The sequence below is a fragment of the Pezoporus wallicus genome, unplaced genomic scaffold (genome assembly GCF_028554395.1).
Source record: "Pezoporus wallicus isolate ANWC-B61680 ecotype Strahan unplaced genomic scaffold, APGP_CSIRO_Pwel_v1 scaffold_13239, whole genome shotgun sequence".
Taxonomy (NCBI): domain Eukaryota; kingdom Metazoa; phylum Chordata; class Aves; order Psittaciformes; family Psittacidae; genus Pezoporus; species Pezoporus wallicus.
Window position 1 is genome coordinate 2,249,324 of NW_026642052.1, and position 27,684 is coordinate 2,277,007.

The 27,684-nt window shown below is 41.1% G+C and overlaps 1 protein-coding gene across 16 annotated transcripts in view; it reads left to right on the forward strand.

The window, feature by feature from the left end:
• Window positions 1–27,684, forward strand: part of ABLIM2 (actin binding LIM protein family member 2) — a 134,833-nt gene that overhangs the window by 23,403 nt on the left and 83,746 nt on the right. For 15 of the 16 annotated variants that reach the window (XM_057426721.1, XM_057426723.1, XM_057426725.1 and 12 more), the window contains exon 2: window positions 15,908–16,051. In XM_057426721.1, the coding sequence (XP_057282704.1) occupies window positions 15,908–16,051 (144 nt within the window). Of the gene's footprint in view, window positions 1–8,540; window positions 8,626–15,907; window positions 16,052–27,684 lie in introns of those variants that run through there. The other variant, XM_057426722.1, reaches the window with a different exon arrangement.

Consider the following 27,684-nt stretch of genomic DNA (forward strand, 5'->3'; position numbering starts at 1 on the left):
TGCCCTGATCATTCTCGTGGCCTCCTCTGGACTTGTTCCAACAGTTCCATGTCCTTTTTAAGTTGAGGACACCAGAACTGCACACAATACTCCAAGTGAGGTCTCACAAGAGCAGAGTAGAGGGGCAGGATCACCTCCTTCGACCTGCTGGTCACGCTCCTTTTGATGCAGCTCAGGATACAGTTGGCTTTCTGGGCTGTGAGCGCACACTGAAGCCGGCCCATGTTCATTTTCTCATCAACCAGCACCCCCAAGTCCTTCTCCGCAGGGCTGCTCTGAATCTCTTCTCTGCCCAACCTGTAGCTGTGCCTGGGATTGCTCCGACCCAGGTGAACTTTACCAGTGTTAACTGATTTGCACCTGTGTGAGGCAGTGTGACTTGTAACACCAGCACTTCAATAACATCAATACCTATTTATATTTGAAATAACTATATGATTGCAATAAAACAAGAGTTAATGCCTTCTTAGTGCCAAGTTAAGCAGAGGAAATAAAAAACAGGAGTTCATTTTTATAGTTCAAGAGTTAAGACATTTTTATAGACCTCAGAATACAACATAAAAAAGAAAGGTATTTAAATTATTGTCTGCAATACTTTTAGAAACACTGTTCCATATAGTGGAATGTTAGTAAATTATAATTCAATTAGTGATGAGGGGTGACTCATTGTGGCTTGGCTAGCAAAATGAACCATTGTTTTCCTCATTAGTTTATCTTGCTTTCACTTTTTGGTATTGCTACTATTCAGCTTGTACCAGGGAATGGAAAGAGAAATAAGCTGTGGAAATTCTTTCTAAACAGTTTTTCCCCAGTTCCAAACATTTGCTCGTTTCCAAGCCATGGAATGTGCTTGTTCCCCTCCTCCATTCAGTGACACAGATGGAGCAAATATCAGTGTGACGAGTGGTGCTGAGCAGGGGTGCAGCCCTGTCAATGCTAAAGACCTGGGAGGAGGAAATAGCACCAAAATGCCAGTTTCTGATTTAGGGTTACGGCTGTCTCTATCTTAAAGGCCTGAAGATGAAGGAACTGGCAGGAGTGTGGCTTGAGTAACTGGTGGAGGTGATGGGAGTGATTATCAGGCAGCCGTAGAGCTGCAGAACAGCAACAGACATGGAGTCCAGTGTTGTTTCTTAAATTGATTCTTAAAATTTTGGAGCTGTTTATGATGGAACTAAGCAATAAAGAATATAAATGAGTTTAGATGTATTCCAAAAAAGCAAAACAAACTTTCTGGTTTGTTTCATGCTACTAAAGTGAGCTGAGGGACATAATTTCATTTCAGATGTTACTGATGAGAAATTGTAACCTCAGGGGAAAGGCTGAACTTTCTGGTAGTGATGAGTAAACTGCTAAGCTCAAGACTTTGGCTGAATTCAGGTATGAAATTAGTGCTGCATCTTCCACTGAGATCAATAATAGTTTTATTGATGGGCTTTACTGAGAACAGGGGGAAGGCCAGCAGCATCACATTTCCTCGTGGTGACTTTGCCTTTATCTATTTTACTTTCAGAACAGCACTCCACACTGTTGACAAATTCCTCAGTGATCATCAGCCAAAATGAATGTATTTAAGTAGGCTTAGGATCTGACCTGCTACATTGCAGCTACATCCCTTTATAGAGAATGGGATTTGGAAAGCAGGCAGAAAAAATGTTTTCTGGCATGGTCACTGTAGGCTAAATGCAAGGATTAAATTGCTGGGAATTGGGAGCGTGTGCATGGGATGTGGAGAGCTGAAGATGAGGATGTGTCTAAAATCCCCTCTGCCTTCCAGGGCAGGTTTCTTGTTCATGGCTTTGAACTTGGCATTCAGAGTCCACATTCTGAACCTCATTGCAGTGTCTCACCTCGCCTTTGTGAACGTGAACAGAGCTGTCCATGCAAAGGCTGGGGTTAGACTCTTGACGCTTGAGTCCTTGAGTAAGTGGAATTTGCAGCTGTAGCTCCCTATTGGATCTACTGGGGTTAAACTCATCAGATTGCTCTAATCTGGAAACTATAGCCAACTTATTTTTGCGAAGAATGATTTCTGCACATGTGTGTGGCTATGCATGCCTGTTCTGGTGGTGCCATCATCAGAGACAGGCTGAGCTGCGGGAGGTGGGCCTTGCCACAGGTCAGCCCGGTATAAGTGTCTCCCCAGATTTTCTCCAACAAATGTGCCGTGGATTCAGAAAGGTCAATATAGTCATGTGTTCTTGGAAAAGAAGGAAGGTAGCTCTTCAAAATGGAAGATTCTCAGATCTGTGGGGTGACACAGAATAAAGCACTCAGTACCCCACACTCTCACAAAGGATTTAAGTTACAAACAGGCACATATAGGTGCTTTACCATCCACTACATATGGAAAAGGGAAGGCGTTTCCTTGCAGTCCTCTGTGGATGGCTGAGAAATGAGATGTGAAAAATCAGCTCACTCTGCCTTTGGATGTGCTGAAAAACAGGTGTGAGAAGGAGGTTCTCAGCCTTGCAGCTTAGGACTTTTATCTGTCCATGCACATTTCAGGCACATGAATCTTCCCTTAATCCAAGTCTCAGGCCTCATAATTCTCAAAATCTTTCAATTTTCTTGGAGGAGAAAGGGCAGGATGGTGGGGTGAGTGAGGTGGAGGGGCAGTGGGGCTATTGTGTGCATACATTGCTTTTTCCTTTGAGACACCCCCAAAGTGAAATTTCAGGATTCCAATTAAAACACATGAGAGGTTGAATCTTTTTGTCTAAATAGCACCCAACCCACATTATCATCCAATAATTTTGTACGACAGGTGGCCAATGATTGCAGAACTATAGCAGTGTCTGTGTAACTTTTCAGAACAGAGGAAAGCAAAGAAGATCATTTTATTCTACCTAATTACTTGGCTAATACTAGTTATTTTCTATCGAAACACTCAAAATTTCTGTAGATTAAGACAACTTAATTGGTGATTTTGTATGTAAAACAATAATAAATTAACATTTAGTGATCTCCTTCTCTCTTTGTGTATGTGTAGCATCAGCAGCCCACACAGAAAATTCCATCCCTAAAACCTGCTCCATGCATTCATTTACTCCCAAGAGGAATACCAGAAAATGATGTTGGTGTCTTTGCAGTGCCTGTCATCTTTCTTGCATCATTCACACTATCCCCTGAATGTCAAATTTGTATTGTAGTTTAATTCCTCCCCTAATTGCAATTTTTGGCGGAACCAACTGATATTTATTGCCTCATTTTGCTTCTTAGATTTTTCTCGCATGAAATGCCCGGCTTGGATTCTGGGTATTAATCGGAGCAGTTCTTGTTACAGTACCATTTCTATTGCAGGCAGGATGCCTTCCCTTAGCACAATACATCCCATTATACTGTTCACTTTCCCATCTTACAGCTAGCTATTCAGCAGATGGTTTAAGTTTCCCTCTTGCACTCTCAAGTCCTTTCTCTGATTAGTCCCTTGTAGTGCTTGGCCTTTAAGAAATGAATACCTTCTGTTAATTGCTTGTGCTATCCTTATTGCGTGGCAGTTTTTTCAGCACTAAATCATAGCCTTTGACCTCTACTTAAGCAGATCTTTTCTTATCTGGTGTCTACTCCTTTTGTTACCTGCCATCCCTATCAGCTTTGTAAGGTCAGCAGGTTCCCTATGTCGCAGGTTCATTTCTGAAGGCGTGTGACCTGCGGTTCCATTGTGATGGCTCTCTTTGTCTCTTTGCTGCTAACTGGACTGTATCCTTTTGCCCTCTGACCTGTGTCACTTTGCAAACAGCTTTCTGGACACGTCAGGACTCTGTCACCTCATTATGAGACAGGGTTTTGCTTTTCTTAGTCCTCTGAGGATTTTCTTGCACCCTTTTTCTGTGTTTGATGAACCACATTTTTCCCCATTATAAAATCTCTGCTAAAGGCTTTGCAGGCTTTCTGTTTGATTGCTGCTCACTATTTCATGTGTACAGTTTTCTGAGGATTACTAGATGGTGCTTTTATTCAAGTTGGGGGAGTAAAAGGGGTCTGCTGTAGAGAGGTTCCCCTTGTAAGAAAGTAGCTGGGAGAAGTTCTGCTTTCATTCGCCTGACTTGCTGGCCAGCAAACGAGGTCTATCATCATAAACTTAAGGCTGAAGGAAGCTCTTTATTCCCCAGACATAGCAGGGATCAGAGAAGGACTCATGACCCAGTTACTGCTGGAGCAAGCACAGCTGCCTGCTCTCTGTTAGGCAGAGCTCAGAATGAATTCTCAGCCTGATGCCGCATTTTAAGTTTTCCTCCTTCATAAGTCATTGTCAGTGTCTTGTACTTCAGTACCTGTACCGCAGGACCCCACAGGTTAATTTTTTTGTGTGTACCTTGTTTGTGTGTGTTTCAATTAGAGATGCCTTATTGCTGTGCTGGAGGTGAGAAGTGTTTTCTCATGCATGGTCTTGAGGATGGAGGTGTTTGAGAACAGGGAGGTTAAATTCAAGCTGTTTCTGAGCAGGACAGGTTTTGGTAGGATGTGACTGGTCACCAAGGGCACGATTGGGTGACTCTGCAAATCCATTACCAGCCAGAATGGGACTGATGCAAGAGAGGCTGGGAGACATGGGTTTAGGTTAGAGATACCATTTATCCAACTCTTTCTCATTAAACCTTTATCCTTTTACTGTTTATTTTTGCTTCTCCCATGTTTTTCATCTTTATTTGGATCATAAATGCTCAAAAGCAAGACCATTTAGTAGTAGTGACAACTTTAAACACACCACCAAGGAATATGTAAGTTCAGTTGGTAAATGATGACAGGTAAAAGGAAACCTCTATTTCGTAATTTCATTTTTGTCCTAGTGATAAAGCATTGCCCAAACCTCTACCATTACATACAGAGGTATACTTAATTTTATTGCATTTTTGTTTGTTTGTTTGTTCAGGATCATATTATCCTCAATAGAAAATCCAAATGAACACTCACCTGGATGTAAACCACTGTAAGGCAACAATTACATGAAGCAGCAATACAGCCACTTTTTGCAACTGAAAGCATTTCTGTGAAATATGATGATTTCTTGGATTTTCCAGCATTTTAAAAGTGAAAATCATTAATTATTGATTGTTTCTGAAAATAGATTTGTTGATCTGTATTGACACTGGACTCTGTAGTCTCCACTGGCTATTAAACAGTCATATATGTGAATGGTTAGAAACTGAGTGACTTAATGCCCAGGAGATAGTTCCATAAAATCATAGAACATCCTGAGTTGGAAGGGACCCATGAGGGTCATTGAGCCCAACTCCTGACTCCACACAGGGCAACCTAAAGTTTAAACGAATATGCAGATCCCAAGTAGCATAGGAATTGCTGTTTGCAAGCATGTACGTACATATGGTATATTGCAAAGTCCCAAAATCTTGGGTGTTTTAGCTTTGATTTTTAAGAAATGCTTGCTTATAAATGACTCCATATTTATAGTGAAGAGAAACATCTACATTCTTCTCTATTTAAGAGAAGAAATGTTTCTAAATGTTTTCAAAGACTGGCTATGGAAAAAGCTCAAAATGGTTTAGTGAGGTGGTGTGAGCGTGGAAGAGCAGAAGCAGAGTTTGACTATATATCTTATCTATCGCCTTCAATTACAATTGACATTCATTTTAACTTTTACTGGGAAGAGGGAAGTGCATACACGAAAAAATCATGAGTTAATTAGGAGCAGATCTGAAATCTATTTAAAATGCCATTTACAACCAATGGTATCAGAAGCTATAAAGAGTTTGCAGCCAACTAATCCATTCCAGAGTGGCCTAAATTTGTTGCTAAGCTGCCTGGCTGCTGTTTGCAAAGACATCAGTGAAGGCATTGACCTCAGTCATGTAACTTTGGCAGAAAGAAACCTGAAACAGAGGATGGGTGAGGGCATTGATGTGGCTACGAGAACATCACTTGAAGTTGTAAGAGAAGCCAAGTGCTTCATCCTTTTCTATAGCAAGGGCAATGTGCTGTTACTACCTTTATAACAGGGGAGTTGCAGGTGCCTGGGAGGTGTTGATCTGAGAAATCAGTTTAAAGCTATACTGCTTCCTGGATCATTTGTAGCAGCAGTGTCAGGAGGCGGTGTCTGAGCTGTCTTTTCTGTGCTGCTGTCACTGCTGTCTCTTATAAGGCTCCCGTGAGCCAGCTCATCACACTGGTTGAGTACAATGGTCATGTGCTTTGTGCCCATAAAGCCCCTGAGTAATGCTGGAGTTTCACAGAAACACCATCAAATCCTTCTGAGCTCTTCAAGTGTTATTTCTGCTTGCTGTAGCCAAGTGGTGAGACCACAGGGGAAGCTCAGAGATTGCACCTAGAGTTGTAAATACAAATTAGTACACTCTGTGACTGCATTATGATCATGTAACAGTAATATGCAAATTATATAACATTTAGCCTTGAAAAGGAGAAACCCTGATGAGCAGAGGGAAAGGCTGTGTTAGAGCGAAAGAGTTTTTGCTTTTCCTGCCTATTAATTTACATTCCTTTGGAGTATTGCTATTTAGTAAAGTGCCTTCTGTGTTTCTGCCAAGCCGAAGTAGCCGCTGGGAAAAACTAAGTAGGCCAAATCTTGCAAATATCTGGAGAGCTCAGGCAGGGTGGCTGATGGTGATCCAAAAGAGCGTGGGGAGGATCTGGCCTCACACAGACAGCACAATAGTATTGAGCAATATAAAATCCTGCCATAAGGTTTTAATGCCAGAAGTCAGTTGCTGCAAGGTAACATGTAGGTAAGAATTTTTATAAGTTGAGTAATTCATAGTTTTGATTCAATGTGCAGAACATGGGACCTTCAGGTCTTGCCCTCTGGGTGTCAGGCCATGTCAGCTGGGTGCTATGTAAGTTATGGACCACGTCTGGCATGGCCCTGGACAGTGATATACTCACCATATAGATTTCTGAAGTCAGAGCTCTTCAGTTGCCTTATGGAAATCCTCTTCTGCTCCTGGCAGACTGTACTGGGCAAACAAATGTTTTGTTTCATATCCGTTACAAAATGTAAAGACCTTTTCTGTAAGTAATAAACCAAAGGGAAACATGATGAAATTCGGGAGAGTTCCTGATTTCTGCTGTAAGTAATGGGCATTTCTATAAGATCTACAAACTATCATGTTTCTGTCTCTTATCATGAAATACTTTCAAATTTGATCATAATGACGTATATATGCTTTTGAAGCATTGATGCTTTTTTTAAAGAAAGAATAGTCTCCACCCCCTCTTTGTATAGTGTTTATAACCCTTCAGCCATAGTGAGATAAGAGCTTCACTAAGCCGTAAAACTTGCACTTTATTCTACACAAATAATCCCCCCTTTTCTTTTAAACAAAGAAAAAAAAAACAGTATTTCAAGTTTTAAACAATAGTTTGTGGTTTTAATGGAGAGTGGAAGGTATTGAACTTTCTGTGACGTGAATTGGCATTGACTGTTGAGGCCGATGGAGACTCACCCTTCAACGTACGTGCAAATTAGATCAGTTCAATAGATTTTAACAAAATTCAGTGCAAACTATTGTTCAACCTGCCCAGCAGAGTAAACTTGCTGTGCTTTTTGTGGGTGGTGCTGCACAAACTGTGCTGCTTTCACAGCCCTCCCTCAGCAGCACCAGAACCCGTGGAGACCTCTTTTCACATTTACGCCCCTGGCTGGTTTCTGTTTGCTGGAGAAGAAAACTCTGTGTCTTTGCTGCTATGTAAGCAAGCAGGCACTGACTGGGTAAAGGGTGGTGAGTGATGGAAAGGGGAGAGCATTTGGCTTCTGTGAAGCCTGCAGGAAGAAAACTGATCTGCATTGTGAAAAAGGGTGGTGCAATCCTGTCCCTATCCCAGCACTTTACTCCAGGTTTAGCCAGCTGTTCTCCAAGCCAGCAGTCCCCTTTCAATGCACAAGCCATGTTACTGCCTTCATACAAATTCAGTCCAAAGCAAGTGAGAACTCCAGATTTTAATCCCCATGGAGTATTCACATGGTAACTGTGCCAGCAAGTACTGCTTTAAATAACACATCAGTGTAATTCCAGTGATACAGGGTGTAACTCTGTATGCACAATCACGGAGAGATTTTTGGCTGCCAAGTGTCTTGATGACCACCTGTGGGAGAGACAAGCTTATAGCATCTCCTGACACCAGTGCTGTGCCCTCCTGCTCCATGGAGAAGGGATAGCCTTGACTAGGGGGATGGCCAGAGGGGTATCATACCTCAGTACCTCAGCCTGCGTTCTTAAGTTGTGGCCAGGCAGCTTGCAGGTTTTCCTCCTTTAAGCCTCTTTTCTCCAGGTGCCAAGCAGCACCCTCAGTGGCTATGTAGGGTGGCATCTCCTGATGCAAAGAGCCATCGCTGGCACGTCCTGTGTCCGGTTCCTCTGGGGCTCTGCCAGTCGTGCCCTGCCCCATGGACGTGACAATATTGAGGCTTGTGCAGGATGCTATTTTTACACGGCGGCAGTGAGGTGCTGGCTCACGTCCTGTCCTGCTGTGTGTGGGTGCTGCGGGAATCATCTGACCCCAAGCACATTGGTGTCAGAGCTGCCTCAGCTCCCAGTGCCCTGCTGCTCTGGCCGAGCTCCTCTCCACCGGCTGGCCACGCAGCAGCAGTGTTTCTGGTGGCATTTCCCCTTCAGAAGGAAATTAATGCAGGAATGCTGGAAGATACAGGTACAGTGTGACGACTCCACATTTTGGAGGGCCTACACCTGAAATGATTTGACTTTCATCCGGAGCTGTGGTGACTAAATCACTGATACCGTCATGAGAATAATTATTCTGTGTTTACGTGGAAATGCAGCAGAGTGGAGGAAGATGGTTAAACATTTATTTGACATAAAGCTTCATATAATTATATGAATGATGATTTGGGAATTATAATGATGCTGGCACTTAGCTGACAGCTCAGTTTGAAAACTTTCCTCATCTAATTTAAATTGAATTTAGACTTCATATTAGGTTGTGCTGAAAAACAATACCTACTGCATTATGCAGATATATTGGAGTGCTGTTCCTATATTCTTTCTGACTGTAATCTTACTAAACCCATACAAAAATAGCCTTTACATCGCCACAGTAACGGTTCCTAAAATTAGCAGAGGTTTTTACTAACTGCCTTTGGATTTGGTAAATATTTTATCATAATAATGAGGGCAGGAGGTTACCTCCTGCTAGGCTTGTTTACGTGATGTGAATTCTGCACTGAGCATATGGTGAGTTTGGAGCTCTTGCGTACTGAGTACTTGTGCTGTGCTGCATCCCTTACGCATGGTTGTATTCACATTCTGCTGGGTAACACCTCTCTCTCCTTTGCCCCTGATCCCATAAAGTCTGTGATTAGCAGTAAAAGCAGAGCTTGGTTCAGTTGTGCTGTCTGCTTGCTGTCCTGTATTAGGTATAGGTCTCTGTTCTGATTGTGATCCATAAGAGGTGCTGGAAAAGGCATGCAATCCTTTCCTTAGTGCCACTGGAAAGGCTGTTTATAAGTAATAGCAGGTATAAATCTCAGAAAGGAATGTGATTCTTGAACTGTTTTAGTTTGTGTTTTTGGACTTCATGAATGAATTTAATTAAATAGAGACCTATTAACATAAAGATTTGTTGAATTAGATGAATTGCCTGTCTTGTGGTATAGGAACTAAAGAGAGAATCAGCAGTAGTGCTTTGCTGTAGGAGGGGAAGAGCAGTGTTTCTGGGGCAGTGGCTGGCCCTACTTGGTGCAGAAAAGCCTCATTTGGGGGAGGAAGCAAGCTCGAGTTCACGAGTGACAGTTCAGCCCTCTATAGCCAAGTAGAGGGCTTGTGGGACTGTGTAACATGGACATTGAAAGCAAAATTTCTTCAGCTTTCCCTGTTCTTCTGCTGTGAGATGTACTGAAGGCATTGCGTTATAAGGAAAAACATACAAACATGTTTGAAATGGCTTTTAACACAAGCTGCTAATTGAGAAATAAGGTAAACCAGTTATTTAATGTTACAGAGCATCTAACATGTCAGCTCCTTGGGCAGGTTTGGTACCTATCCCTTTGAGCACACTAGGCTCCCTTCTGCCCTGGTGCCAGGACCGCTGGGGTGCATGGCTGGGCCGGGGTGTGCCCAGAGAATTGCTCTTCCTTGCTGCAGAGAGTGGTTGGAAGGATGGATGGGGAAAGCTTGTGGAGTTACCGTTTCATAATCACTCTCTTTTTCTTCCTTTCTGTGGAAAGGACCATTGAGGTCTCAAGCCCCCCCAAGGCTCCATAATGAATCACCAGCTCTTAGGGGAAAATAAAACCCCCCAACCCCCTTATCTAAACTAAACTTCTAGCTCACACCCATTTAGTTCTCTGAACATCGCACATATTACTGTATTACTTATTACCGTGTTATATTATCCTTACTGCCATGTCACCACTGGAAGAACTCCTTGTCATTGTATTTTACACACAGGCACAAGACAGAGAGGGAGCAGGGGCCAGCTTTAGGCATTTAAACCCAGGAGTACATGGAATATTTAGAGGTACTCAAATGCTTGTTTCTTTTCCTTTCATCTGGGTGTTTTTAAATCCAACCCTGGGTGTCTTGACTGAGGTGACACAAGGCAGGTTTGGCAAAAAAACAACTTGAACTCCAATCTCTAATTCCGGTCGGTCCTGCTGCGCTCATCTGCTTCTCCTTTAATCCTGCTCAGAGGAGATTGCAAATTTAATTCCCCTCTGGGCTGCTGTGCACCACACCCTCCACAGATCACTTGATACAGCATTTCAGCAATCAGTACTTCTGTTCCTCAAATAGTAAATGGCACTTGGTCCTCATCTTCGTTTTGATTTTGCGTAACCACCTCTGGCTATAGAGATGAAAGCTTTCAGTGTCACACAGAGATATTTGCTGCTAATTCCTTCATAGAATCACAGATTGGTTTGGGTTGGAAGGGACCTTAAAGATCATCTAGTTCCAACGCCCTTCATGCAGAATAATATCTGCTATCAGAGCTGAGCGTTTTTGGTTCAGAGTTAGAATGTGGCCTCTGCCTTTGTTGAAAAAGCTGAATTTTTTTATGAACTAAACAGCTAATATTGATCATTTTAGATACTAATGTTTTCTCTTTTTTTTTCCTCAGAACAAAATATCTTCATCACATGAAGTGAACGTAATGGGTTGTGAAAAGGGATGTTCCTGGTGAATTTATACAGGAGCCAGTAGTGTTGATAGTTGCTAAAGAAAATTAATGTAGCTTTTCTGCTGACGGAAGGTTGCTGTTGAAGGCAAATGATATTTTATTTGTATGAGCCAACCCAGCCTCTAGAACTGGATGAAAACAAAAATAACAGGGGAGAGGACCCTTCCCAGCTCCTTTGGTTTTCTTTTTACCATAGACTGCAGGCTCTGGTTCCACACTGTCGATCCCCAGAAACACTGTGAGGGGTTAGCACCTTCCCCTCATTGAGAGGTAGTTGTTTGGATTATAAAAACATGTTCTTTAGGAATAAGATACTTATTGGCATGAACGTTGTCTCTCCGTTTAAGTTACCCCTAGTTTAGTTCACAGTACACTTTAAAATGTCCATGTGAAATACCACAGAAGGCCAGGTTGGATGGGGCATTGAGAAAACTGCTTTGGTGGAAGGTGTCCCTGCCCATGGCAGGGTGTTGGAACTAAATGATCTTTAAGGTTCCTCCCAGCCCAAACCATTCTAAGGTTCTATGATTATAATTGTGTTCTATGGCTCTTTGTCATGTCAGGTTTCCGTAATAACTAAGAGCAGTAAATCTAATCAGGTGATTTGTCAGGACAGGGTTAAATAATGTAGAGTAAATGTGGCCTTATTTGTGTCCTTATATTGAACAAAGCCATTGAAAGCCTTTATTATTAGCTTCATACTTAAGGTTTGACTCAAGATTGAATGTATATTCTTAATCATGGTACTTTTAAACTTCTCAGTATTTGATTTCTAAACTCAGTAATGGCTTCTATGGCTTCTTACGCCAAATTAAGACAAAATGCACCAAACTGGAACGAGCATTTGGACTGTATCAAATTCTGCAGTTTGTGGCCATGTGTTTCTCCTCAGTTCTATAACCCATCATGAAGGTTTCTCTCATCTGGCTGTTGGACAGCCTGATAGCAAGGGGGTTTGTCATCCTCTGCGTGGGCTGGTCAAACCCTTGGAAAACAATTGTTTTCCAAGGGTTTGATTTCCCTCAGCAGTCTGCTCATAGCAGAGAGAAGGTGACATTTTCCATCCCAGGCTCCATCGCGGAGCATGACCAGGGACTTGGGAATCTTCTCCCTTCTGCCATCACCATCAGCTTGTCTTGTGCTGCTTTCCAAACACTCCTGTCTCATCCAAATCTCATCCTCATCCCTGGCACCTCATTCTGGTCCCCAATTCTGTTAAATCCTACTTAGTATAGCAATGCCAAAGGAGCCATTCTTATTCAAAGGGGTGTTTTTTTTGTACCTGTCACAATGTCCATCTCTGTCAGGCTTCAGCCTTTACTCCAAGTTCTTCCAAAACCAAAGTGCTGTGCTTTCTTTTTAACATTGAAAAACAATATATCGTATTCTAACCTTTTTCCATCTTTAGAAAAAGCTTAAGCAGTTTGTCTGAAATTTTCCCTGAAGAAATGAGCTCAAGAACACCAAATCTGAATAGTGTCTATGTGAACAGTTCTAAGGCAAAGTTATAAGCACACTGGAAACATCACTTTACAGTTGCCATAAAGTGTATAATGCAGCTTTAATAATGAGTGATACCATTGTCCCCTCTTCCCCGCGACATTTGCAGCATGTGCATATGTCTTGAGCAAGCAGTATAGAAGTAAATCTGAGGGATATATCGTATCTGACAAATTTTACAAACCATTGCGAATTCAATAAGTTGTTCCTTATCCAGACCTGCCGAATTATGTACTACTTCACCTGTTGGAAAGAGACTGAGACTTGACATCAGAAATACGTGAGCATTGAAAACTTGGCAAGATTCCTGGCAGTGATATTGCCAGCAGACAGGTCTTGCGCACCAAAAAAGTGCTGTGGAAATTGTTTGCTAGTTCATTTCTTGTCATTTTTTGCCTTTGTCAAAAACAGAGTGCAGTTAGATCTCCTTAGGGTTTGAGGATTGGTGAAGATTAACTCTGCTAAAGCAAAATGCAGTCTGGGAGAAAGGGAAATTTGGATAATTGGGCACTTATTTGTATTTCTGTATAGAAAAAATCATTCATAGTTAAGAAGGAAATTTCTAGTTTAATTCAGTTCTACAAATCAGGGTATAATAAAAGTATTTAATTTTTAATGAGCTCTTTAGTTCTGATCTGGTGAGTAGTCTCAGATCATTACATTTCATCAATAATTCGCTATTTCATATATCAAATGTTGATAATATCTTCGGCTGCCTCAAAGGCTGATTTTGATACATAAAGGCATAAAAGTAGAATGCTGAAAATTACTATGTAAGCACATTTCCTTACATGATTTGAAACATAAGTTAAAATGTGAAGTTCCCTAATAGAGTTAATTTCTCAAAATTGTCAGCAGTTGCAAGTTCAACATAAAGCACAATATATTTTAAAATATTGAAACATAAAACTAATATTAATCATTTTGTGGTGCTACATGAAAGAATAAGTATTTAAAACTGTCTTCAGTAGCAGACGTTTATAATGCGCCCAAAGGCACTGTATTCCCACTGGAGTTTTGTGTGATGGTGAGTAGCTTAGCTCTGAACTGAGTAAAACAAAATAATTACGCATCTCTTTACTATGAATGTTTTAAATATGATTTGTGTTACTTCAAGATGAATGGCAGAATTCCAACAGAAATACTGCATCTTTTCCTTTGAAATTTATTTTATAGGGGAGTATTTGGGTTTTTTAAATTCGGAAACTTTGATCCAGAGACCTGAAGGGAAGCAAATGTGTGAAGTTGTCCTGCCCTGTAGCTCCGGACACTGAACACCATGGGCATCGTGGAAAGCAAAGCTTTCTGTTTTCTTCCAGCTTGCAGGCAGGTCTGAGCAACCTAGTCTAATTGGAAGGTGTTCCTGCCCATGGCAGGGGGGTTGGAACTAGATGATCATTAAGGTACCTTCCAACTCAAACCATTCTATGGCTCTATGACTCTGTGTTACTGCCCTGCCCATGGGGCACACCACAGCACGAGACTGCAGCATGAGATCACAGCCATCTGCAGGCCACCACACTGGCCAGTCACTTATGCCTCTGAAGAGACACTATTCAAAAAGCCTTAGCCATGGGAAGAGTAAAACATGAAGAAAAGGCAAATGTTTAATCATTCCAAACAGAATTTTGTATTTCATATGTAACTTTTTTAGTCCAGAATGGTCAAGATGAGGTCAGCTCTTTTAAAGTCAAGTGTTCCATGAATTAAATACTACAAATGTGATGCTTGTTAATAATTGTGGATGGAGCAGAAGTTCTTTGTCCATAGTTATAAACTTTTAGTACTTTAGTAGCTACTTTACGGAGTAACTCAGAAAAATACTTCAGTTTCTTACAGGGTTGATTCTTTTTCAGGGTGGGTAGTTTGTTTTGGGCAGGCTACAGTAAAGACAAATTCTCATGTCAAAAGTTAAGTATTTCAAAGTTCAGAGTTTCCTCTGTTTTCTCTTGAAGAGTAAGTCAGACCTCATATTAGCTTGGACTGTGTGTGCTGTTTGCACTGTGTAAATCTGGACATCTGTCTTTCCATAAACTTCTAATTGCCTGTCATGCTGTGTTGTTTTTATTGGAGATGTGCTTAATTATAACCAGGGCTTCAGTAATAGTTCCAAAGTTCACATTGCCTTGAGCACAACTTTTTTAACAATCCAGGATGTGTAATTTCAGCAGACAAGGCAGAATGCTGATGGGTGGGGAATAAAGCTATGGGTATTATTTACCCTCGGCAGCTCAATTTCTTGCATCTGTGGGTAAAATGTGCAGAAACTCCCCTGGAAGACTAGGTGGGAGGCTCAGCATCATATTGAAATACTGACTTCTTCAGGTCGGTGGATGTGGAAAGGCCTTTTAGGTACCACCACTAGGTGCTGGCTGTGGGGATGAAGTGAGAATAGAGGAGGAAAAGCAGCAAGGTGAAATATTGGAGAACAAGAGCTGGATGACTCTCTCACTGATTTACACATCTGTTATGTGTTCCAGCTGTGATGTTTGCTCTATAGACTCTTAAATACACTGTGATAAAAAACTGATGCAAGAACTTCAATAGAATTGCAAGAATAAGGTCCTGTCTCAACTGTTCCACATAACCCATGGGGATGCCAACTTGTATTCTTATTGTTAACAGCCCAATAAATGCAGTTTCTAATTTACATCACAAGATGGCAGCAAGTTTTTAATTCACTTAATATTTTACTAACCTGGCTAAACCTAATCTCTTGAAATCGTGGTTTACTTATAAAATGACAGCAGACTTTGTTCAGTGATCAGATTTATGTAGCATTTACAGAGCTGTCAGTGTTTCAGTAATATGAACTCAAAACATCTATAGAATTGTATTTCTATCGTAAAATCAGTTAAAAAGACAATTACCTTGAACTTTAAAGATCAGTAGCTCACAGTGTAATTATTACTAAGTCTCATTAAAGGTATTTTGGATTAAAAAATATAGCTTTTATCTATAGTCTTTGACTTCTTGAAGAGACAATGTGATAAATGCATTTTGTGAAATTCAGGCAGAGGCCCTTAAGACTTGATCATGTGGATTCTTTCCTCTGTAAGTAGTTCTGATTCATGTCTGAAATGTTTGCAGACTTGAGCTTTGAAAGTTATGAATTGAAAAGCTTTGCTCAGCTCCTTTGGCAGGTATTTTCTCCTGTGCTGGCCAATACCAGAAGTTAAAACTATTTTATCTGCTTGACCTGTTTTGTCCCAGGTGTGAATTGTCATTAATTGTAGCTCTTGCAGAAGATGCTACTGATGGCCTTTAAAACACTGCCCTTTGTTTTCCCTTGCAGTAACACAATCCCAGGCTGTTCATAGCCAACTGGAGAAGCCATCAACTACTGCAATTCTCTGCAATACCTGTGGAAATCCATGCAAAGGAGAAGTTTTGAGAGTTCAGAACAAGTATTTCCATATTAAGTGCTTTGTTTGCAAAGGTAAGTGTTTGTGAGAGCTATTCCTCTGAGTAGGGCATTAGCACTGGGCATGTAATCTAATGGTCCTGGAAACTTCACAAACGTTTTACAATCGAATTCATGCCTGAAAGAATTACTGTAAACTCTATGACTGCTTACTGTAAGACTGTAATAATCCTAAATCCTAAAAGTGGAGTATGTTTTGGGTGGTTATTAGCCTATGGAGTTTACTGTAGAGTCAGGACCTGAAGAACAGCAGGTTGGGGGAACTGATAGTGAAACACAGTGTGGGGTGAGAAGCAAATTAGCATTTACAAAGAAACTTAGAGTTTATCCCTCTCCCAGCATTCTAATGCAGGCCATGGCCATGTCTGTTCAGACTTATGTGCTGGGCTGTGATGTTTGCATCCGAGTGTGATCCCCTGTGCTTTTACATTTTCTGGGGGCACCTACTGGGTTTGATCCAGGTCAGTGCCTGGTGATCTAATATTAACACATTGCAAATGGCAGAAAGGTGGTCAGGGAATCAATCCAACAACCCTTCTGTAGATACTTGATTGTTTGAAAGATTATCTGGAAGTTGCAAAGATCTAATTTGTTTTGAAGGTACAAATGAGTAAATATTAACTATTGCATGACCTACTTGCTTCATTATTAAGCAGTACTTCAAATGGCATGGCATGGCTCTGGTCCCAGCTGTGTTAAATGTGACTGTTTCCATTCCTATTTAAAGGAAACTATCAGGAAGAAAACTGTAGTTATTTGTTAGCTACACTGATATTTTTATAAATCCCATGGGATTAAGTATGTAGCGTTCAATGCCTGAGTAAATCTTTAATGAGTTAGACAGGATTAAATGTTCAGCTCAATAATTGTGTTCTTTCTAAAATTACTTAGCAAGGAAAAGTAAGCATAGTGCAGTATCCTAACTAGCAGCAAAAATACTTTGGTCACCTACTCAGAACCAGAACGGTATATAAAGCAGAACACAGCCCATACATACATCTTTCAAACTCTTTTAAAGCCACCTGTTCTTATGGTAAATTTTTATTACCAATTAGATTTCAGACCTAACTCAGGAAGAGAGCAGCTCATTTGCTATTCAGGAATCTTGTCTCCTGCATGAAGTCTCAGTAACATGCTGGTATATGCTGCATATAATTATCTTGATGAAATCCAAGCCCCTTTTTGTACAGATCTGCTATGAGAAAAAAGTGGCAAGTGCTACAGAAGGAACAAAACGCAGTCATGTATCCATGTTTTCATTTCATAGGGTATCTGCTTGTAGAGATTGCCAGCTCATCCACAAATGCAGCAAGCAAATTCTGACACTTCACTGATCCCAAAGTTAGGCAGTGCAGGGGCTGTCCCCCCATCATGCAAAAGATGATGATGAATGTGCTTTAGAAGCTGCATTGCCCCTTCCTGTCTGTTAGAGATAAGGATGAGTTTATTCACTTCAGTCAGATCTTGGATAAAATGACAAAAACTCACTATGTTAAAAAGGAAGAAGCAGGGTAGCATCTGTCAGCCACCCATGAGACTCTCAGCTGGCACAGGAGGTAGTGTCAGGGATGTGTGGTTAAACTGCTTTGTGGTGTCAAAGCGCTTGGAGTACTTATATTCCTCCTTACTAATCATTTTGGTAAGTGCTAAGTTTGCACACATGGTTGGTTCCTTCCCCCAATTGTTTAAATGCTATAATTTCTTTTATCACTTTTCAACGGTTTCCATCAATTTGCTGGCATCCTTATGGTATTTGGTTTTGTCTCCTGTCTGGGTTTTATTTGTTACTTAAGAAGCATAAGTTGCTTTCTAGTGTGGATTTACCATGTTAGGTGAGAAGAGTTTAGAATCAGAACAGAGTTCTGAACACACATCTCACTAGGTAACATAAAGGGGAAAAATTAGGTTAGGAAAATGTGATTTGTGTTTTTAATTATGTGCTCAAATCAATGGTTGAAAAACTATAGTTAATGTTAGGATTTAGCAAAATGTGGTACTCTGTTCTCTTGGTCAGTTGAGCACTTTCAGCCTTAGAGGAAAGGCTTGTGCCACGACTTCTTTTTCTGAGCCCCTTTTCTTGTGCTGCTGGACTGCTGTGCATGGGCAGGGGGATGATCCTGGGAATGTATTTACCTTACCGTTGACTCCGCCCTGCGGTGTATTTATTTTGATAGTACTCAGCAATGCAGTTTGCCCCCTCTCACCTCATCTGCCAAAGATAGCACCCTGAAAGAGACTGTGCGTCCAGCATCCAGTGCAGCCACGGGGCAGTCCCAGGACAGATAATCCTATGAGTGGGCTGGCAGCATTGCCATGCTAAGCTGCCTGCCTGGGGTGAGTGCCTCTGTATTAAATCATGCCATAGCCTCCATCAGGAACCTCTGATACTTGTAAAACTGCAGAACATTACATTCCTACTCACAGTATTTACAGATGTACAATGATGAAGACAAAAAAACGTTGAACAACCTGTGAAGAAGAATGACAAATGGCCATGTCTTGAGAGGGTGTGTAGGGGTATTAGAGGTCTGTTTGAATGAGTTGATCAGTGACAGATGATACTATGCTGGAAGAAGCCTCACTTACCTTTTTGAATAACTTTGAGATGTGAAACAATTTCTTTGGTAGTGCTGGATAGATTATGAGGTTTCAGGGAGGCAGAGACATTAATTGCGTCATTTTTTTTAGGATAGAAGTGTAGTTTTGGATATTGCCAAACTGCCATCTGATCATTCCCATGGGGGCTCTGGGTTTCATAATGGTAACAGCAAGTATATAGGTGCCTTTTGTATGTAAATTAAATTGTATAGCTGAGGAAGGTCAGTATAAATTCATTCATTCCCATCCAGTTCTTCTTGCATTCCTGATAATGATTCTAAATAATTCTAAGAAAAGTTTTAAAAAATCAAACAATATTTGTTATTCAAGTTTGAGATACACATAAAAAATAATAATACTGTGAACTTCTGCTAGTTTTGCTTAGTATCAAAGTTTAATAGGACTTACGGAGGTAAATAGGCATTATAAGTAAGTTACTATTATATATATATATTACTATAGCTATTTTTATATATTATTTCTTCTTAAGTTACATGTCTGATGTGATCGTAAAAGGCTACAGGGAACATGCCATCTAGCCTCACTTCAAGTTTTTACTCAATTTTTGCTTTAAAATATCTCCCATTTTAATTGGTTTTAGTAAAAATGCAGTTGTAATAGCAGCGGTTTCCTTTGGAAAAATAAGGCGAACATTCATTAAACTTCAAGGGCATTGGTTCCAATGTTTGTGAATTCTCTTATTTCTTGCTGCTGTAATGAAAGCACCAGGGGAAATGACAAATGGTGATGACTCAGACTATCAAATTAAAGCAAATTGTGTTGTCTAGTTCATTCTGAGAGTGTCTGTCAGCTCAGGACTGCTTCTCGTGCAGGATATGGTATGAGGTAAATACTGGCTTGGAGTTGGGTTACAACAGCATAATTTAGTGAGCCCATAGGGAGAGACTAGCATAGGATTGCAGATAGGAGGGATGTAGGTGCTGTGATTATGTTATCCTGGGTGGCCTCTTTGACCTTTCACAGTGATAGAAATTACCTTGTTTTAGGAGTTTTTGTTGAGTATTTATTTTCCTGTGATGTGATAGAACCCTGGCATTTCCAAAGTAGCAGTACGCTGTGTTACTGCTATGTTAAGCAGTATTTAGGAAATACTGGAAGTGTGAATCAAAGCCCAGTGCTTCTATAGCTTTATATATTTTGTATAGTCACTCTAGCAAACCTAATAATGGACAGTTCATAGGGCATTTGCAAATCTATTTCCATGCAAAAATCATGCAACCTCTACCCTACTTAAATGGGAAAATGCCTGAAATCCCGCAAAAAAGCTGTTCCTTGTACAAGATTACTCATGTGAAAAGAGCCATAATTCATCTCTTTGTACTTTACTGGTTTGATCTTGATGAAATGAGGTAAGCTTGCCATCCAAGCCACATATATAAAAGCATGATCATTGTGTAATATCAGCTTTGATATCTATGTGTTGTGCCCCTAATCAAAATTCCCTGGATTGCTGTTTTGCTATAAATGCAGTACATGCAGTCTTCCATGCCAACACAGCTAGCAGTTTCAAGTATACTTTTTTCCCCTATGAGTTTTCATCTATTTGTTTAAATAACCTGTTCGAACATATCATGTCTTCAGTTTAGGTATGTGGTTTTGTGTTGATTATTCTAATAATAATCAGTGTTTCTAATAATAATCAATGTTTCTGATTATTATTAGAATCATAGCATGGTTTGGGTTGGAAGAGGTCTTAAACCTCATGCAGTTCCAACCCCCCGGCCACAGGCAGGTACACCTTCTACTAGACCACATTGCTTAAATCCCCATCCAACCTGCCTTGAACACTGCCAGGGATGGGGCAGCCACAGCTTCTTTGGGTAACCTGTTCTGGTGTGTTACCACCCCCACAATAGATAACATCTTGTTCTTGTAGCACTGCAATTTCTTGGGGATTGTGAAAAGGTCCTGGGATGGATATATCATTTCTATGCCTTTTTTTTAAGTAGAACATATAGCACAACCCAGTTTTATATCACTTATTGTGAAGGCAGATTAATGGGAAAGGCTAAAACAGAATATTTCATGAAAGGATTAAAACAAAATCAAGTAACTTGGTAATAGGAGTGATTTGTTTGTTGTAGCGAATGCATCTGCTAGGATATAAATATGTTAAAAGCTATGCTGAGTAATCTGAAGGACTCGTGTTTGAACATAGCTGTGGGTTTCACGTTTCAGAATGGGAGTCATTTACGGGAAGCTCACTAGTAAGATTTCAGAGTCCCAGCTTTTGGCCGAGCAGTAGTGGCTGGTGGCATGTGTGCCATCTCAGGCCCTGGAGATGAGCATAGGGACTCTTGTTCATCAGGGACACTCAGCAATGTGCCCATCGCTTTCCAAATCCTTAAGGATTTACAATGCCAGATTGTATTAACTCAGTATAATAGGAAAAACTATACTTCTGACTCAATGTTCACAGTCTGGCTTGGAGAGAATGGCAGTTTTGGGGCTGACTTAACCAATATCATGTTAGCTTAATACTTTATTTCACTGAAATAATGATGGTGATGGCAACTTTTATTCGTGCAAAAGTAATTTAATGCAGTGGCCAGTGGTTCTGTGTTGTGGTTTTGAGATTTTAAGCTTAAACTTTAATCAATCACTAACTTTCTAAAAGCAACTCAACAACTAAAGCATGAAAAAGAAAATTTGGTCAGTTAGTGAACTCTCACAGTCACAAAGCAGTTGTTTTCTTTGTTTTAATCAAATTCTTGCTGCAGCCTTTCTTTGTATTTGTAAAGAACATTCTGCTGCCCCTCATGCCTTGGTTGTACACCGATCACATCAGCACTATAATGAAAGGTTTATTTTGTGTCATGTTGCATGCTAAGTCCGACGTATTTTTTTTTGTTGTTTAAAGTGAATCTGTCATGACTTTAAGCAATATTAGTAAAGTGTAATGAAAGGGACAGAGGAGGGACCATGCTTATGAGTAGTGGTAGCATTTCCATGAAGGTTAGCTAACTATCCACCCCAGGAATCCAAGTTTCTGTTATTTCTGGTTTCCAACTTGACTTATTTCATTTAAAGGCATACCGTTTCGGGGATTTAAATCTTTAGGGCATAGTAAAGCTATACATGCTTACTCTTGGCTTTATACCCAGAATGCTGAACAATACCCCTGCTTTATTTTCTTACTAATTATATTTTTCTTTAGTCTTTTCATTGCCTTGCTTTTCCCCTATTTACGAAACATGGATAGGATTTTCAAAGAAGTGCTTGCTGCAATTTCTGGGGGATAATCCACGGGCAGATGTTTGCATTGTAGGGGGTGGTTCCTAACTGGGAGGAGACAGGTAGCTAGGAGAGATGCTTGGCCCTGCTGGGAATGCTGAGGTAGATTTATACAAGGACATGAAACAAATGGAGAGCTGTAGATCTTACCCAAGTTGAAATCAAAGTAGAACTGGAACAAAGTAGAATGTGTTTAAAAATTATGCCTGAAGTTTTGGATGGTAACATAAGGTTTGCAGCAGTAAAGATACTATTCACATAAAGAAGTTTTGAGCATACATAATTTCAGCCCACATTAGATAATGTGACGCCCATGAACAGCCTGTAGTTCTGTTGAATTGCTCATGTTCTCTTCTTAGAGTAATGTTTTTCTCCGTGCAAAAAATGTCAGTGCAAGGATGCATTTATGCAGGGGGCCTTTCCATCTGTGCCATGCTCTTTCACCTGGGGATACAGCAGGGATACAGCCAGCATGCTGGAGTAGTTACTGGGAGTTTCACTGAACTAAGGCGATATGAAGCCTGTGTGGAGACTAAGAGAGAGCTGCATAAAATTCATCACTGCCATGGTGGTGTTATTCCACCTCCTGCTTTCTGCGAGTCATTAACACGAGACCATCTGCCCTATCTGTGTATAGTCAGAGCAAGCACTTCATTTGCAAACCTGTAACTGGCACACAATGCTTCATTATGAAAAATCAGAAAATATTTAGTGTTGTTGCTTTACATGTGGTGTTTTTTTTTAAAGCTAGCTGTTTTAATCAGTTTGGCAAATGACAGCAGTTATTTTCATCATAAACATTTAAGGTGTTATTAGGTTGAAAATGATTAAAGCACATTATTCTGTTTCTTAAACCTCTTTAGCATGCTCGTAAATTTTAAATAACCAGATTAATTCCTTAAAATAAGAAATAAGTATAAACCAGGCATCTGTTCCGGTTTTCCTGTGAGTTGTTTTGATAGCTTGGAACAGCCCCATATATTGTGCAGTGAGAGATCCTCTCACCCTTAACACTATAGGAGTGCTTTCATAGAGCAGTATCACTGTCTTTAGGCTACTGAGAAATTCTGCTTTCCAGTAGGGAAATGAAAATGTAAATGCACTTTCTAATGCAAAAATTACTAGATGTGTAATTCCACTAGTTATAGGAGTCAAGTTACATAGTGCAGAGGTAACTCCCCAAACTCTACATTTAAATTAGTACACCTGAGTCACTAATGTTTTGTCAGTCTCATAAAAGCATTCTGAATCTCTAAGGATTTTGCTGCATCTAAGTATGTACTTCATCAGTTAACTTGTGGGTATCATAGCCAGTCTATCCTGAGAGCTTCTGAATATGTGCTGTGTGCTGTATCCTTTACATATTTATCAATGCTACACATGCATGGTGAGGTGTTATAAGATGGATATGATATATCCCCACAGTTCTTTGTATTTTTTCCACTCCAGAAAGTTGCTGGCTTTCCTCTGGCGGATGTGTCTGCCTTCCTGCAGTTCCTGGTTTGGAGCTGGGGAAGGGGCCAGCAGGTCTGCCCCAGACTTTTCTGGAGTTGCATACTGCTCTTGTTTACCATGGACTATCACAAAACAAGGTGAGAATGCAGTCCTTGAGGTTATAGCTGGTATTTCAGACATTATAGTTAAACACTGCTGGTGACTGGCAGGCTTGAGTATACTTGATTTCTGGTTAAAAAGACTTAGATCTCCTCCTTAGGAAGAGTAATTGGATTACATGTATTATATACTAATGCAGGGTTATTCTGTCTTGCTGCTGCCTCACCTATGGACAGATGTTTCAGGTGTGAATTGATTAAGAGGGCTAGTGAGCTGCTATTATCATACCATGCAGACTTTGCATGCTCAGCAAACTGGGGAAGACTTCCCCAAAGCCTTCATGGAAAGCTTACCTGGACTCATCCACACCAGACCATGACACAGAGTATCACAGTCACAGTTACCTTCTGGAAACAGGCTTAGACTGCTTCCAAGTAGTTGTGGTTCAGTTTGAAGTTAAGTCAGCACTGTAGTGGTGGATGTTTGCCAGGTGGTTGTTATTGCTTCTCACAGGCATAGTGGGCAGGAGAAGTGTTCCAGATATAATCATGGGCTTTTGGAGAATGCGCTCCCAGACTGCATCGATGGTGTTTGAAGGCATGCTATTTAGCTGCCAAAAGAGAATTATGTCAACAGTGTATTACATGTTATCTTTGGGGTCTTAGTCAGCCACTAACATCCATCTCGGAGATGGAGGAAAATACTAGAAATGGACAGAAAGCCACACTGCAGAGGAAGAAAACTTTCATTTATCTCTGAGCAAGCAGAGATCTTTTTCTTGCTTTCCCTGTAACATTGTGAATGGGGTTTTGTTCCTTCTTTTGTTTTCAAGGTCTCTGCCTCTCTCTCCTGTGTTGGATTCATGCCTGGTTGCTTGCATTAGGCAGCAAATGGTAGGAAAATAAAATAGACTTCATACATGCAGTTACATGTAAGCAAACTGCTTGATTGTCTGGCAAGCTTAAAGCAAAACAACACTTTCTGGATGCATGAAAATCAGTGCATTTTACTGTTACTGCCTGCCGTAGTGTCGTATCCTCTGAGCCTCTCAGGACACAGCTGATATTCAGGCCCAGTATACAGCCAAAAAATTAATCTGCTTTTAGTAGGCTCATTTGCCAGCAAGGAACAGAGCGATGCATTTTATATTCATACAGTGCAAATGGAGTACTGATGACACACAATAGTGGAATAGTAATATGCTTAAAGTGCATTAATTAATTGCTATTGCTGCTATTTATTTCCATAGAAAATGAAGGGTTGGAAGGGACCCCTAAAAGTCATCTAGTCCAACCCCCACTGCAATGAGCAGGGACATCTTCAACTAGACCAGGCTGTTCAGTTCAGTCTTACCTAACCTTGAATTTTTAATATAAAACCATTACCCTTTGTCCCATTGCAACAAGCCCTGCTAAAATGTTTGTCCCAGTCTTTCTCATAGGCCAGCTTTAAGTATTGGAAGGCTGCAATAAGGTCTCCCTGGAGACTTCTCTTCTCCACGCTGAACAACCCCAACTCTCTCAGCCTTTCTTCCTAGGAGAGGTGATCCATTCCTTTGATTATTTATGTAGCTCTTCTCTGGACCCTCTCCAGCAGGTCCATGTCTTTCCTGTACTGAGGACTCGAGAGCTGGATGCAGTACTTCAGGTGAGGTCTTACCAGAGTAGAGTAGCGGGGGAGAACCATCTCCTTCGACCTGCTGGCCATGCTTCTTAGGATACAACCCAGGATACAATTGGCTTTCTGGGCTGTGAGTGACTTTGCCAGCTCATGTCCAGCTTTTCATCCACCAGTACCCCCAAGTCCTTCTCCAGAGGGCTGCTCTCCATCCCTGCATCCTGAGCCCATATTGATACCTGGGATTGCCTTGACCCAGATGTAGGACCTTGCACCTGGCCTAGTCGAACCTCATGAGGTTCACATGGGCCCACTTCTTGAGCTTGTCCAGGTCCCACAGAGTTATGTATATTTAGGTTCCTCAGATGGTCACATTTTTATAGGCTGCAGGCAGTAAAGAGTTATGGAGTTAAATTGACTGTGAAATCACACAGCATAAATGGCAGTGCTGCAAGTGCTGTTACAGGCACCAGGACAGGAGAAAAGTATCCTGGTTCTATGCAAGTAAATGAGCCTCTCAGATCTGTATGTAGTATTTTGATATCAGGTAACTGCAAACCATCTTGATGAGCGGAATTACTGAGTTGTTAGAGAAGCCTTCCTCAGGTATCCGCCTCAGAAATGGTGTGGCTATCTTCCCTCTCAAGTCCCATAGCATACCCAGCTACTGGCTTGTTGCCAGACACCATAAGAGGAGACAAACACTTATTCACTACTTAAAAATTACTCCAAATGCTCGTAACTGTTCCAGATAGAGCATTGCCTTGGTGTGCAGAGTAGTACCAAGACAAGCAGCTGAGTTACTCAGTGTTAGTCTCTTCATTATTGTAAGTACTGTGTTTGCAGTGCTTTTCTTGTTTCACTAAGGAGAACATCAGTAATGACTGGAAGCGTTTTCTAGGGTTTGAATAACCCTACCTCCAGATACTCATTGTGGATGACAAGTGTTGGGTAGGAGTGAATCTGTGACATAACTCTGATTTCCTGTCCTAGGAGAGTAAGGTCTGGTAGTTGCCTTCAAACATGCTCCCTAGGCTTCCTTCAGCTTTCCTTTCCCTGATTTCTTGTCTCAGCTAGGCAGGGTCACTGCTCATGTAAGTAGCAGCAAGGGGCATAGCATCTTGGCTGAGGGGTGGCTAATGGGTCTGTTTTCAGAGCTAATTTTCTCAGCTTTAAATTCAGACTGTTTTGATATCCAAGACAGTAATTAAAGTGGACTCCCTGTGTTCTGTGGTCAGCTGTGTGTTGAGTTAAATGCTATCCGATGGTTCAAAGAGTGTAGGAGCAGGAGAGGGTTTGTGATTCAAGTTGTGGCTGGTGGAGCATAGCTGGTGGGGGAGTGATGTGTGAAGAGCAAGGGAGGAGTATTTGGCTTGTGGCAATGTGACTTCCTCCATCCTGGAGGGTCAGTGTGTAAGAGGGGGAATGTAACCTCCTGTGCTCCAGATTCACTTCTGATTTTCTTCATTCACTGAAAAAGGCTGCCGAAAGAAGTGGTAAATGCTCATCCCTGGCAGTGTTCAAGGCCAGGCTGGACAGAGCCTTGGGTGACATGGTCTAGTGTGAGGCATCCCTGACCATGGCAGAAGGCTTGGAACTAGATGATCTTAAGGTCCTTTCCAACCCTAACTGTTCTATGATTCTATGATATATTAATATAGTTTTAGTATGACTGTTGTTTTCTGTCAGTGGTTAGGGCCGTGTCCAGGGAGAAGTACCACTTTTTAAATGCCCACTCATAATTTAAAGTGGGCCTTGAGCCCCAGTTTCCTATGCTGAGTTCTCTGTCTACTGAGAAACACGATAAAACAGGGGTGATTGGATGTGGTTTCGAATGAGTGTCAGGATCCTATGATTCTTGGGTTTCTGTGGTGTATGTGTTATTTTGTACCTTGAACATGCCTGCTGGGTTAATTTCTCATAGTTTAGATGCAAGATCCTGGGATTCCAAGCAGGCTTTAGCGTGGGTTGGGAGGCTTTACATTTAAAAACCAAAGTGCTCGTGGACTCTCAGGTACCTAATAAGAGATCTCAGTCTTGAATGTGAAACATTTAGGTACCTCTGCTATTTTGGGACCAAGGCACTGAGCAGCTCTGCGGTGTTTTGTATGTGCGACCCAAATTTGATAAGCAACATTCCCACTCGCCTTCTGTAGGCTGCATGTGAGGAGTGACACTGCTGCAGTCATCTGTTCAGCCTCATTTGACAGTAAGCACCGTTTGCTACTGGAAGCACTTCCCCATGTGCACATCCTCTGGAGCAGAAGTATGTAGTAACAAGTGTGATGCTGTGACTCAGAGTAAAATAGTAGTCAGAAGAGCAGCAGAATCACCATTCTGAATTCCAGTTCTCCTGGAATAAGTTAGTTCAAATCTGTTTTCAAAGATCCTGGTCAATATGGATGAGGATTATCTTCTACATCCCTGTCTGCTTCTGCATGACATCAGCCAGACTTGTCAGATGGGAGAGTTACATGTTCTCAAAATGCCAGCCTAGTTCTGTCCCTGGTGCAATGGAGAAAGCCTCTGAAAAATCTTACCAGCTTTTGGTTAATCAACCTTAACTCTTTCCTACGGATTTAGCTTAAAATCTGTAAATTGAGAGCTAGGATTATAAACTCTGC